This window comes from Corylus avellana, chromosome ca1 (genome assembly GCF_901000735.1).
Source record: "Corylus avellana chromosome ca1, CavTom2PMs-1.0".
In the NCBI taxonomy this organism is placed as follows: Eukaryota; Viridiplantae; Streptophyta; class Magnoliopsida; order Fagales; family Betulaceae; genus Corylus; species Corylus avellana.
The window spans coordinates 9322779-9337336 of NC_081541.1; the positions used below are offsets into that span (position 1 = coordinate 9322779).

The following is a 14558-nucleotide window of genomic DNA, read 5'->3' on the forward strand; positions in this document are numbered from 1 at the left end:
TCAATAAACCTAAAGGCTAAACCGCACCTCTGCCACTTCTCATTGCACACCATGAACCGCAAGCTCGGAACTTCTACCAATTCCTTCTCCACCTCCCCAAACTGGACTGAGCCGTTCCAGAAGTACCTTAAGCCCGGCGCTCTCGCCCAAACCCTCCACTCGCGAATCAGCTCCCGAGTGGAGGGTTTGTTTAGGGTTATATTTTGAGAATTGTTGTTTTTAATTTTATAGTTTAAGGTTTTAATGGGTCATATCAAGTCGTGTCTACCCGATTAGACCTGATTATTTTAAATGGGTAAAACAAGTTGTGTCGAGTTATTCGGTTATTTTTATGTCATAATCGTTTCAGACCCGATTATCAATTTAGCTAAACAGATTGTGTCTGTGTATAAGCTAATCGTATAATGAGTACCTGCGAATCGTAATCGGCTCGTGTCAAGTATTCATTTTCCACCCCTACTCGTGGACAGAACCACCGAACCTCGTATCATCTTAGATATACAAGTTTATTTCGTAGCTGAGATTAATATGTCACTAGAGAAAAAGTCGTGCATTCGACCTCTATTTATTAATTTACTCTTAAGTTGATGGAAAGTATTATAAGATGCATCTGGTATGGTGGAGGAGGAAGAAATGGGGCTGAAGGTCAGGTGGGCATTCCAAGCTCAGGTGGTCGATCTGTACATCCACCGTCGGCCGGCCGTCCACGCACCAGCAGCAGCAACAGCAGTGCATGGTGAGTTTCCTCTCTTCTCTGTAGAATTTAATCTGATTTATGCTTTGAGTCTTGAGATTTGGGGCTTTTCTGAAACACCAATTTTTTCTTGGAAGAAATTTGAACATGTGAGAACTAAGAAGAGAAACAGAGTCTGAAACGGCAAAACCGTGAAAGGTTTTCTTTTTCTTTTTCTTTTTTTTTGGCTCGACTGCTAGAGGCGTGCGCAGTGCGTGTCACTGTGCAAGAGAAAGACTAAGAACTCATAGACAAAGAAGATATTTATTCTTACTTTCTTAGATAAGGTCAAGAGTCGAGACTCTTCTAGAGTCAAAAAGAAAAATTGAAAAAGATAAGAAAAGAATAAGAAAAAAAAAAAAGAAGAAAAAAAATATATTTGTGGTCAGTTGGGTGAAACCGTGAAAAAAAAAAAGGTGATTTGTGATAGGTGAAGTGTGTGGATGATAATTGATAAAGTAATTTTTTTTTTTTTAAGTCTTTAATGGATGAAAGAACTCTTTTATTCTAGAATGGGAAAATAGTCTTTAATTGACCGTAGAACTCTCAATAAGGTTATTTTGGAAAAAAAATAAATAAATTTAATTCTAAACAATTTAATACTTTTTCAAATAATTTTTAAGATAATCTTAAGTGTTTAAATTTTAATAATCATAAAATAATTCAAAAAAAAAAAAAAAACAATTGCAATGAAATGTTCATACTTTTCTTTAGGGTGCTTTTAATTGGCATAAATTATATTAAGAGTTAGTGGTGAAATTTATTAATGTAGTTGCATTTGAAGTATTAGTGTATCGTGAGAATTAAGCATGTCTTTTTCACTTGAAGTAGTAAGCAAAATACAACTCCTTGACTTTAGATGGATAAAACTCCTCCAAATTAGATTGATTTTTTTTAAAATCTATTCTATTAAAGTAATTTAAAATAAGTAATCAATTTGGAAGATAACTTCTTCTTTTTATTGTATTCTATTCTTTCTTCTTCTAATTAATTATTTGTTTTTATTGGTTTGCGACTAACTCCCTATTGTAGTTGGTTTGTTTTCAAGAAATTCCTCAAAATAACTAATTCACTGAAAAGTACTCATTTTTCTTAAAGAATTTATCTTGTATGTTTGAAGGGTTATAATCTAGATTCGTTTATTTTTGTGAAAGAAACTTTAGCCACAATGAACAAAGTTTGTTCGTAAAAGTAATTTTCCTAGAAAAAGGTTAGAGATTCGAACCATGGTGATGGGAGGTGAGTTCAGTGGCTTAAAAAAAATTTCAAAGTGCTCGACTTTCAAAATGGAAATTCTCAATTCTTTTATTATTAGCCGTCTTTTGTGTTATTGATGCCTTGATGAGGTTAAAGTCAAGTTATGCAATGACTCAGTCAAACTTGAAAAAGCACAATAATTTTTGTTTAGGTCTCTCTTGCGGAGCTCCAAACAAATAAGTGCTATTATAGTGAAAAACATATCTTTAATTATTTGCAATCTCCAATATATATATATATATATATATATTCATGTCATCATGTAGTGGAAGGGCAGTTGAGTGCTTCTAAATTTCAAGGGCAATTTGGTATAGTCGCTGGGTGCAGCGAATAGCAGTAAATTTTCTTCTTCTTTTTTTTCACAAAAAAGGTTGAAGGGCAAACTTGTAAATATGGGTACATATTTAGGTAAAATCGTTAATTTTGATGATTCAATTAAGCGGTTTCCAATAAGACGCTGGAAATCGGGGATTCCTTAATGACCAGCCTTAGAAGGGATTTCCAAGAGAATTGGGTTGAAAAAGGACGTTTATTTATGTTTGAGTAATGGTATAAGTCTTTTTGACGTGGTTTTTAAAATTGCTGTTGAATTTGAGATGTGATTTATATACTTTTGATCTATTAGTGATTTAAAAGTCACATTACATTTGAGATGATTTTAAAAAGATTTATAGTATTACTCATTTATAGTAGGAGTAATGATACAAGGAAGAGTCCACCTTAGAATTATCCTAATTGTGATGTGGCATTTAAAATAACTAATAGATTAAAATTTAATATTGATCATTTCAAATGTAATGGTGATTTTAAATATCACGTCACATTTAAAATGACTCATGACTCTAAAAAAACTCTAATTCTCCTTATATCATTAGACTATTTATGTTATATATATACACACAATTCCTACTTGTTCTCACAACTTCACAATTTGTTGTGTTGCCGTCGTGTCTGCTGTAGTCCGGCCAGCCCCTACAAGCTCTCGTCGAACACCCGACAATCCCAACGTCGTACGTTGAAGGTTGGTCTTCCTATCAATTTATTTTGTTCCCAATAATAGCATCTGTTTTCTGCTCCCAATTTGTTTGTTGTCTGGTTTTTATTTTCTTTTTCAGACATAAAAACTTCTTCTTGATAGTTTTTTGTTTTTTTTTTTTTTAAATATGCTTTGTGCTAATTAGATTACTTTCTTTGTAGGAAAGTTTCATCCTTATGGAGCACAAAATCGATCGGATATCTGAATTGTCAGACCCTATTCTAGAGCACATTCTATCCTTCATTCCCACAAAACAAACCCTTCAACTTAGCATATTGTCCAAGAGATGGCAAAGGGTGTGGGCTTTATACCCCGTTCCAGACTTTGAGCAACTCCCCTTTGATACAAATTTGCGCAAGGTTCCACCCAACCAGAAAGAACAAGAAATCCAGAGAAAAAAAGAAGAGTTTATAAATTTTGTGGAGAGATCTTTACTTGCCCACTATAGGCAAAGGCTAAATCTAAACAAGTTAAGTCTTTCCATCCTGTTCGATGAATCAGATTATGCTGTTGTGAACCGTTGGATTGACTATGCAATTGAATGCAATGTAAAAGAGTTGAATCTTGACATATTGATCCGAATCCATCAAAAGTGGTATGAGTTGCCTGAGAGGGTTCTTGTAGCAAAATCAATAACTGAGTTGAATTTGGGCACGTGCAAGTTGAAGTCAATTTCCGGTGATATTAACTTATCATCTTTGAAAAAGTTGGTTTTGTCTGTTGGAGTGGAGGAGAGCCAGCTTTTCCAAACTCTAATTGATAGTTGTCGCGATATAGAAGAGATAACATTTGAATATTGTTCTGGGTTAAAAAGTATACGAGTGTCAGGTCTTCCTAAACTTAAGGCCATTGCGCTAATACAAAATTATGAACTTGAGAGTATAGAGATTGAAGCATCCAATCTTGAATCTTTAGTTTTCGACCTTACGAGACTACCATGCCAAATAAACCTAGGCCCGTGCGAAAATTTGAAGAAGTTAGTATTAGATTCATGCGGCATTACTGACAATTGGTTGCACGATGTTCTTTCTAAACATCAACTCATTGAGCACTTGGACTTAGCAGATTGCTCTATTTTGAAAAGAATTAAGATTTCAAGTCATCGCATGAAGAGTTTGACCTTTATTAATTGTGCCAAGCTAGTTGAAGTTGATATTGTTACTCCTAATTTACATAGACTCAAGTATGAGGGTAAGGTTATTTCCTTTTCTTTGAATTCTTCAAGTCTATCAGAAGTTATTCTCTTCTTTTCGGAAGAGACTGCATTGGATGCTGAAAGGATTGAATTCCTTTCAAAGTTAAATCAACCGAAATTGTTGACTTGGACTCTTTTCGAAGACGAGGTATTCTAGTTTATTTTATTATATTCTTTTTATTTGTTTCCTATTCTATGTTACTCTGTACATCATTTATAGCATATATTATAAAAATCTAACACATGTTTTTATTTACTTTGTGAAGGCTCTGAAAATTGCAAAAAGATTGAGAAAAACCGTACCATGCCCATTATATAATGTTAAGGAATTGAAGCTAATCGTAAATTCTATACCTACAAGAGAAATCCACGAAGTTGTGGATGTGTTGTTGTGGATTTGTCCTCTTCTAGATATTCTTTTTATAGAATGGCAGTACCAAGGGACACTTAATAAGATATCTTTCAAGGTATTGCATATGTTCATATATAATGCCTTCTTTCAACATTATTTTCAGTTTCTTTTGGACAATTGACATTTCTACTCTAAGTTTTTAACACCAGTCTTTTTTTTTTTTTTTGGTCCTTTTTGGCCTAAAGTAGATTGATGCCTTATTTCTAACATTTTTGATAATGCTCCTAATTATGTGCTTATATTTCAGTTCTCATACGGAAATCCTACTTATAAATTGAAAAATCCTAGCTGTTGCAAACGTCTTCCGATTCTCTGTTGGCGGCATTGCCTAAAGACTGTCAAGATTGCAAATTCTAAAGGATTGGCAGAAGAAGAGACTCTAAAGAAGTATTTTTTCGAGAATGCAAAAATATTAGAGAGCTTCCATTATTTATAAGGATTCGCATTGCCTAAAGTTTGATGAATCTAGAGAATATGCATATGAAAAGATTTTTAAAAGAATATCCTTTAGAGAATACATAGTTCTTTGTATTTCTCTCACGGTATTATGACTTTTGAATTGTTTAATAAAATTGTTTGACTTGATTCTACTAATGTTTATTAATTAATTTGGCCGGCATATATATGCATATATACTCAAGTCCAGCCACCCCCAAAAGCCCCCCCCCCCAAAAAAAAAAACACTCATTCATAGAATGGGTTTTGGGCTTTTGGGGGTGGCCGGACCACCCCCAGGCCCTTGTGAGTGGTCCAGCCATCCCTTAAAGCCCAAAAAAAGAATAAAAAAAATCCATTCACGAAATGGGTTTCGGGTTTTTGGGGCCTTGGGGGTGGTCCGGCCACCCCCAAAAGCCCAAAACCCCTTTTGTGATTTTTTTTTTTTTTTTTTTGGCCATGGGGGTGGTCGAACCACCCCCAGACCGGTCATGGAGCCACCCCGAATTTCTTCTTTTTTTTTTTTTTCTTTTTTCTAGGAAAAAAAAAAGATTAATGCCCAAAACGACGTCATTTTGAGCTGAATAGGTGTTGTAGTTTTGGGACCCAAGGCGGTGTAGTTTTCAAGTGAGGGTATAATGAGGATAAAAAGTCAAACCGTTTAAGTTTAACGTTGAAAACTAACAAAGAGGTCCAAAGGGATAGAAATTGAAAGTTCAGTGGTCCAAAGTGAAAAATTTGAAAGTTTAAGAGGTTGTTGACAAATCGACTGAAAATTCGGAGGGGGAAACAAATCATTGTTTCCTTCAAAAGCCTTGAAACTTGAAAGGATTTCATATCGTTGTAAGTCCAGTGGCTCAAAAAGAAAGAAAAAATCATTGCATTTTCTTTTCATAATTTTTCTCACTTCAATTCATAAGAGATTTTTAAAACTTCATAATATTTTTATATTTTTATTCAGAATCGTGTCATTTTAAACTAAATCATTTGTTAAGGTAAAAAGTTAATATGAACTCGAAATTTTCTACTATAATTTGTGAAAACTAACCTTGATTAGTTTTTCCGACTTCAGCTTTTAATGAAGTCCTTTGTTTTGGTAATGATGTATTCATTCATAATAATAATAATTAATAAAATCATAAACAAACAAAGGAACCAAAAGCCTGCCAAGCGAAAACAGGTAACTCTTTAAATTAGGAGTTCATCAAGAGTTTATAACAAAAAAAAAAAAAAAGGTTAAATTCACTATACCCCTAAAGTTTCACAAGTTTTTCAATTCGAACTTCAATATTTAAAAATTGGCAATGTCCTCTAATGTATCAAAAATAGTTTCAGGGGTTTTTCAATTCGAATCTCAATATTTAAAAATTGGCAACATAATGTATTAAAAAAATTTAATTCAGACCCTCTGTTACCAATTTTCATCTAATTAGACGGAAATCATCCTACGTACGTCTCACGTGAAATTTTGATTCCCTCTATTCCAATTTTGCCTTCATTAAAACCTGTGAAATTACGTAATTGCTCTCAATTTCATAGGTTTTAATGAGGGTAATTACGTAATTTCATAAGTTTTAATGAGGATAAAATTGGAATAGAGGGCATAAAAAAAGCCTACGTTACACACATGTGGGATGATTTCCATCCAATTATACGAAAATTAATAACGGAATGTCTGAATTGAAAATTTTTAAAACATCAGGGGATACATTGCCAATTTTTAAATATTGGGGTTAGAAATGAAAAACTCCTGAAATTTCATAAGGGTAAAGTGAATTTTCCAAAAAAAACTTCAAATATCATAAAAATATAAAAAATAATTTCAACTGTTACCAAACTTTCATATAACCCATGTAAATAATTCACTAGACAGCCTCAGTAAACAAAATAAAACATAAACCAAGCAGATAATTCACTAGACAGCCTCAGTAAAGAATGTAAATAAGTTCTCAACTACAGTTGTGAAGCCATGCTGCAGACAAATCGGAATCTTCAAACACAGCATAAAGTTTTGCCACATTGTTTCACTACCCTCAACCGTGTTTGACACCGGATCTCAACCAAACCCTGTCTAAGGCTCTAGGAGTTCTTTAAATTCTGTATAGGTGGTTCTCAATCGTTTGAGCTTGTCTTTACACCGCACTCCAGTGTACTTAAACCCAACCATGTTAGAAAATTCGGACGCGCCCCTGGCAATTTCGCCGCGGTTCAACATGGACAACAAATATTCTACGAAGATGGTCTCAATATGTGGTGGCCATTGGGCATCCGTGTTCGACATCTAATTTAGCATGAAGACAGAATGACAATATAAATAAATCGATTTATTTCACAAACAACCTAATATACCCAATATAAACGGCAACAATTGTCCATACTCCAAAACAGTGATCAAACATTGCTTTGTTGTTGACATATATTAATTGGTGGGTAAAAGAAATGAAAATACGAAATACAATCAAACAAGGTATCATATGCCTAAGAAGACCAACATTCAAATAAGAATGGTGGATAATAATTTGTAAGTACTTTTGAATTGTAATAGGAAGATGAGTAATAATTTTATGTAATATACAAAGAGCATATGGGAGGAAAGATATATATAGAAACCCAACGTCTTAATAATTGAAAATAATATTAAAATTATAAAACAGAAGACATGTAAATCAATCTTGAAATAAGGGTTGCAACAAAATAAGAACACATATAAATGAAACGAATTCGTTTAGCTTATTTCATGTTGCACTTGTCTAAGAAAATACTTGGGAAAATTACTCCAAGAGTAAATAAAGGTATGTTTATGGGAAAAAACATGAGAGAAATTACACTTATCTCTCAATCTACCACACAATTTGTAATGTTCTTACTAATTTTTAATTGATTCATTTACCAAACTGGATTATTATTGGATATGTAATGTCCCCATTCCGTTACAAAAAATGACAAAAATATCAAGAGAACAAGAGAATATTTTTATGTATCAATGGCCTCAACCAACTTTCTCAAAAACCCATTTCAAATAAGACCACCCACTTCTCATATTCATTGTACTACTATTCTACATAGCAACATATGAAAATCGGGCAATTAAATGGCACAACTCAATAGTTTTTTGACACGGCACACACGCCAAGAATAGATCGTAAAAAATGGCGGTTATTTAAGCAGTCCAATGAATGAGCCTATTGTGACAACAAGAAAATTTGGTAACCTCAATAGAAAAGATAACACGAATAATGACCGGGCCTGAGTCACCATTTAAGAGATTAATTAGTAAAGTATAGAAACTTTGAGAAATATATTGTATTTAACAGGATTACACATAAGGTGTAAGCTCTGTTCTTCAGGTATCAAAAGTATGGAGAAGAGTAATACATATATAGTATTAAGTAAACACACACAAACTTTATATAAGAGATTACATTAATAGAGCAAGTATTGCTAGCACACAAGACCTCCATTAATGGCGGTTCATGCTCCATGAAATCCCAGAAAGAACTCCAAAGTTGCTGCAACTGTTGAACAATATGCAGATATGAAGATCAATGGGAGGATGAGCTGAAGGGGTGTCTCCATGATAGCACCATTGGAAGCCACCTCCCCTTTCGTTGGAACTGTTTTAGATCCTCCTACATCCATTCACATTTGAACTCAAATGATAATTACAATATCATGTTAAATTATTAATTATCTTAAAAGTTAATCATCTAAAAAAAAAATTTTTTGTTTGATTCCATATTAAATTACCAATTATTTAAAAAATTTAAGCTAATATAAATAATAAATTTAATTATTTAATTAATACTTTAACAATCATTAAACAACTTCACATCTTTAATACCGGAGACAATTCACTCACAATTTGCATAGTGATGCATCTATTTGAAGGTAGCAGTTTAAACATCTCTGTAATTAATAAGTTCTTTCGTGGCTATTGCTAAGCGTTTGTATAAATGCCAAAGTTCGGATACTCAAATTGAAAGAAAGAAATTATGAACTTAATTCTGATTTTTATTGGAGCTTATTTCGACTGCTCAAGAATTTGGAGAACTTTTCTCACAAAAGGATGGGCAAGTAAATGTTAATTTCGAAACTGATTTTTTTTTTTTTTTTTAACTGGACTTGGAGGATTTTGAAAAGAACAGTTGGAATTCAGCGCAAACTTCAGCAAAGCCCTTGGGAATCAGTCTTGGTGATATGGATTACCGCATGTCCATAGAGGCCCACTACGGTACTAGCCTTTGGGGCCTTTTGCCCTTGAAGGCTCATATACCCTCAAGACTGATGAAACGCATGACAGTATGGATTTTTGGTCCGCTTAGGTGTGTGTTTAAGGAGCTTAAAAGTGCGTTTAACATTCAAAAAATTTGTTTGAAAAAAAAAAACACCAATTTGGTAAAAAAAAATTGAAAGCGCTTTTAAGTGTTTAAAAATAGCCAAAACACACTTTTGACAAAAACTTAAAAATGAAACTTTTGTCAAAAAAATGTTTTTTAATTTAAAAACTTTATTTCTCAAATGTAATCTGAAACATGCTCTTCGTTAAGAAGACTATCGATTGCCTAAATTTCGACCTACAGACAGCCCCATGAGAGGTATTAGCCGACGGTCTCCCCTCAAGTGAGCTCCATAGTCGTTGGCGCCCTAAGGACCCTTGAATCAACATACTTCAATTCCTGGAAAACATTGTTGGTCCTCGGACCATTGATTGTTCACGAGACAGACTTATGATAGGAAGGTCATAGAAGGAAAGGATTCTACCCATCAATGGCCTTGCCTAGTTGGGTTAGGTTTGATCAAACCCAAAAGGAAAGTTGTTCATGAGAATTATTGACCTTCCATATTGAGCCCTAGACCTCCAATGGTTGCCATCCTAAACCTACTCGTCTAATCAGTGGCAAACTTATAAAAAGGGTATCGGACATTCGGACCCAAGTTTGCACTCTCTTCATCTCCATCCTTCTGCTTTCTATTATCTCAAAGATTATCTTAGTGACTTGGGTTGTAGTATTTACCGCCGACATTTTTCAATAAATCATTCACGCTTATTTTTTGCTTGTCTTTACATGTATTGTTGGTCGGATAATTAAAGTGCAGTCAATTATATCAACAATAATATTTATTATTTAGTAACCTCTAGTTTAATTGGAGTTGGCCTTTTGTGATCTATCATTGGTTTTTAGAACGATTTGTTGAATATCTCATATTGACAAGTACCTGATGTCGATGAGCTAGTTGGAGAGTCACCAAGTAAACCTTCAGGTGAACCAACTGGGGAATAGACGGGGGATGATGCCGGTCCATTAGCAGCTGCCTCCAAATTGAAGTTAAGCAACAAATGTTTAGCCAATAAAAACTATTTTTATTTTCATTGTCACATAATTAAGTTGTATTTACGCACATTAAAAAATAAATAAATAAATTTATTGTTACATCATTTCAATTTTACCATTGCACTGGCTGACGGGAGGAGTTTGCACGTTGCAAGCACTTGGGAGCGCAAGAGCAAGCGTCTGGTTGATTGTAACACCCAATGCAGCACCGCCACCGCCATTAAGCGCAGTGCAAAGGCATTGTGGCTGTGATTGCACAACACTAGTGAGCTTTGAGCAGCAGGAGGATGACGGGGTTGAGGAGCTCCCAGAGACATAGCTAAGGCACGGAGCCATGCCAATGAGCACACTGGTGCAGCCTGATTGAGCCGCAGCTCTTGCCCAAAACAAGCTGACTAGGACTACGGCTAGAGCCATGCCAATCCCTCTTAAGGCCATGGAACGTAGCTTTGAGTTGATTCAGTGCAGTGCAGTGCAGTGCAGGGGAATGATTTATAATGAAAGGCCAAAAGGTTTGGTTTGTATTTTTGGGAGGCCAGCATTTCTAGTTATGGTGTATTTGGTGAACTAAACTGGGTGTATGAGGTAAGACTTTCCATTATCATCAAAATAAAGCCATACGTGTCCTTTTAAGACGTTAAAACCTATGTACAAAGTGATTTTTCATAAAATTATTGCAAGCCACGTGTCCATGCAAACAGAGGGTGAGTTTGGATCTCTCATGGACAGAACCAATCAGGCTACCTAATCACCAAACCTCATATCATCTTAGATATGCAAGTTTATTTCACAGCATTGATTTACTCTGTTTCAGTTTTTTTTTTTTTTTTTTTTTTTTTTGACAAAGCTTGTAGCATTTCATTCTCTTTAATCAAAAACTCGTCACATGGACAGAGCAGTTTGCTCTGTTTCAGTTAAATAGTAAGTTGATGAAAAATATTAAAATATTAATAAACATGTTCTTCAATATTAATTAAGTTGATGAAAATTTGGTGCCATTTGGCCCATTTCCTCCTGTGTTGCTGTTGCAGTTGAAGAAAATTATGAAGGCTAGGCTTGGAGGGTAGCTTTTGGGTAGACAGAAATTTTAGGTGTACGACTTTTTTGTATAGGAATTGGAATCCTGTACAAGTTTTGAGGATAATAAAGCCTGCCCTTCAATGTGGTATACAGTCCGGTTGCCAAATCATAGAAATCTTCTCAACTCCTTGCAGGCGCCAGGCTTCCATTTAGGACCATTAGCCTATTATATTTTGAACGAAGAAAAAACAATTTCAAATTAATTTAATAAATTATCGTCTTCTAATAATTAAGAGACCACAAATTAATTATATATATATATATATATATATATTCTTTTCCTTTGTTTTTTTAATAAGTGAGAAAAATTGAAAAATACAATACAAGAGGACGTTCAAGTAGGGAGGATAAGGTAGAGAGATTCATGAGTGATAAATCTGACTTCCAATTTCAAAACAAAGATGAGAAATAGAGGCGATGAAGGAGAGAGAGATTCATTTGGATGCAGGAAAGAGGAGGAATGAGAGAAGGGGGAAGTGAAGGTTCAACAAGAGCTATAATGACATAAATTTTTAACAAATCCGCCTCTAAAAATAAAAATGATGTATATTTTAAGCTATTAAAAAAGCATATAAGAAGTACATTAAAAAACATGTATTTATCACATGTACATGTTAAGCAACACATGTCACTTTTGAAAGTTGGTTTGTAAAACATTTGTATCTAAAGAAAAAAGACATGAATTTTCGACAAACTGATGAATACATTCCTATGATATTAAAACTCTTCACTTAACCCTTCATTAGTTACCACAAGGGTGGTAGTTGAGTTGGTAGAAGAATTCATTTCATCCTAGTGGTCGCGTGTTCGAATCCGCTTGCTGTAGTAGATGCGTGAACCAGATGCTACTTTGAAGGGGCTCTACTGGCTCACACATTTGTGGGGTTGTGATGACGGGCTCGCCTTTCCAGGCAGTAGCTATGGCTCAAACCGAACATTCCACAGCGGGTGGGAACTCCGATGGTAACGCTCAAAGGGGGAAACTACACTGGTCGCCCCTTCCCACCTTTTTAATTAGAAAAAAAAAAAAAAAAGAACCCTTCATTAGTTACTTATATAGGAAGAAACATATCTTAGTAGGTTGATGATCTAATTCAAGATATGGTTAATAGCTCAGATCCTAATTTTATGTGCTGAATTAGGGGCAGAATTTTTTATTTTTTTTTTATTTTTCAACAAGAGGGAAGGTGGGCTGATAACTAGAGGCTGAAATGGCATGGTTTGATTGACCTATGAATTGGATATAGACTTATAGTTATTTTATTATGTCAATCGTATGCTTTGATTAAAATCCTTTGATCTGGTGAGTGGTGAATACTCTTAGTCAATAATCAATTTCAACTAAAGTTTAGAATTACAAGAAGTAATTAAAACAAATAAATATTAAAACCCATTAACGTTGTATTTCAATTTCTAAACATATAAAAGGATTCCAACCATCTCAATTTCAATCACCTAAAATAGAATAACAGTGATTCCGACGTAAATGCATTAGAAATAAGCGCTATAGGCTTTAATTATTATTATTATTATTTGATCATTCTCGTTTTACTAAATAATCTGATCCCACATCTTCATATTGAATCCCCACAAATCCACCATCGGATCATGAAAAATTGAAATACTCAAGTCAAAAATTGATAAAGAGCAAGTCGACTTTTGCATGCTTTATACAAACATTTGATTTCCTCCAATAAATCAAGTTTGTAATAAAAAATTTGCATCGTAAAACTTTCGACCTAGATTGCTATAAAACTATAAGACATTTATACATACATGAACAAATGTTATGTGCATTGCAATCATTTTGTTGTGATTAAGTGAAACACATTTATTGTTTTTGTTGGATCATGTAAATTGTAATACACATTTTTTAAGACTGCCAAAATTGATGAACTTCACAAATTATAATCTCATAATCACAAAAAAAAAAAAACAAACAAACAAACAAACAAAATCCTATTACAAATTATATATATTCTCTTCTTAGGGTTTTTGATCATAACTTATCAACCATCTTCTGTTCCAGCTAGAGTTAGAGTGTATAAGCTTAATCGAACTTGGAAAACACAAACCAAGTAAAATAGAATAAAAGTGATTCCGACGTAAATGCATTGAAAATAAGCGCTATAGGCTTTAATTATTGTTATTTTTTGATAATTCTCGTTTCAATAAATAACCTGATCCCACATCTTCATACTGAATCCCAACAAATCCATTGTCGGATCATAAAAAATTGAAATACACAAGTCAGAAATTTTATAAGTTTTATACAAACTAATGCAAACCCATCGTAAGGGAAACTAGACCTTTTGACAAACACAATGTTTGAATATAATTTTCTCAAGCGTCCTTCTTCATTAATCATCTTCCCTTTAAATAGAGGAGCGATACTGATTGGTTACAAATAGAATTAATAATCCAAATAAAACTCTTCAATCATCTAAGTACCTGACTGACTAGAATTAGGACGGACTATTAACTCCAACTAAGACTCTAACTCTATAAGAAACAAATCTGACTCAACTGGGACTTGGACTACTACTCCTTATGGAAATAAAATTCCTTATTGGACTCTATTAGGGTGATGAAAACACATCACAAACATTTGATTTCCTCCAATAAATCAAGTTTGTAATAAAAAATTTGCATTGTAAAACTTTTGACCTAGATTGCTGTAAAACTTTCGACCTAGATTACTATAAAACTAGAAGATATTTATACATACATGAACAAATGTTATTTGTATTGCAATCATTTTGTTGTGATAAAGTGAAACACATTTATTGTTTTTGTTGCATCATGTCATACACATTTTGGAAGATTGCTAAAATTGGTGAACTTCGCAAATTACAATAAACTCATAATCACACGAATTAAAAAAATGGTTAAATACTAAATACCCTTCGGGGGTTTACAACTTTATTTTTTCTCATCTAGAGTTTGATTTTTATCACAGAAAGTCCATGTGGTTTTGATAATAGACCAAATTAGTCTTTCTGTCAGTTGACCGTTAGTTGACTTAATGGAATTCCACGTGGACCAATAAGATGTTAATACATGGCACATACTTAATT

General features: G+C 33.7%; 2 protein-coding genes across 2 annotated transcripts; one reads left to right on the forward strand and one right to left on the reverse strand.

The window, feature by feature from the left end:
• Nucleotides 1-524: 524 nt before the first annotated feature.
• LOC132177067 (putative F-box/LRR-repeat protein At3g18150) lies at nucleotides 525-4378 on the forward strand. Its single transcript, XM_059589317.1, has 3 exons — nucleotides 525-736; nucleotides 2951-3011; nucleotides 3188-4378. The coding sequence occupies exons 1-3, from the start codon at nucleotides 588-590 to the stop codon at nucleotides 4376-4378; spliced, it is 1401 nt and encodes a 466-aa protein (XP_059445300.1). The 5' UTR covers nucleotides 525-587.
• Nucleotides 4379-8356: 3978 nt separating this feature from the next.
• Nucleotides 8357-10857, reverse strand: LOC132167265 (non-specific lipid transfer protein GPI-anchored 5-like). The gene is made up of 3 exons (XM_059578177.1): nucleotides 10518-10857; nucleotides 10286-10378; nucleotides 8357-8697 (listed from the first exon to the last, which is right to left on the reverse strand). Exons 1-3 carry the CDS (start codon nucleotides 10837-10839, stop codon nucleotides 8540-8542), a joined length of 573 nt encoding a protein of 190 aa, XP_059434160.1. The 5' UTR covers nucleotides 10840-10857; the 3' UTR covers nucleotides 8357-8539.
• Nucleotides 10858-14558: the final 3701 nt, after the last annotated feature.

Bases quoted from the DNA above. Each gene is read 5' to 3' on its own strand.
- LOC132177067 (XM_059589317.1), top strand. From the start codon at position 588: ATGGAAAGTATTATAAGATGCATCTGGTATGGTGGAGGAGGAAGAAAT. The intron at 737-2,950 runs GTGAGTTTCCTC...TGTCTGCTGTAG, and splicing joins AGCAGCAACAGCAGTGCATG to TCCGGCCAGCCCCTACAAGC. The intron at 3,012-3,187 runs GTTGGTCTTCCT...CTTTCTTTGTAG, and splicing joins CCCAACGTCGTACGTTGAAG to GAAAGTTTCATCCTTATGGA.
- LOC132167265 (XM_059578177.1), bottom strand. From the start codon at position 10,839: ATGGCCTTAAGAGGGATTGGCATGGCTCTAGCCGTAGTCCTAGTCAGC. The intron at 10,379-10,517 runs GTAAAATTGAAA...ATTTGGAGGCAG, and splicing joins TCCCGTCAGCCAGTGCAATG to CTGCTAATGGACCGGCATCA. The intron at 8,698-10,285 runs GTACTTGTCAAT...GAATGGATGTAG, and splicing joins AACTAGCTCATCGACATCAG to GAGGATCTAAAACAGTTCCA.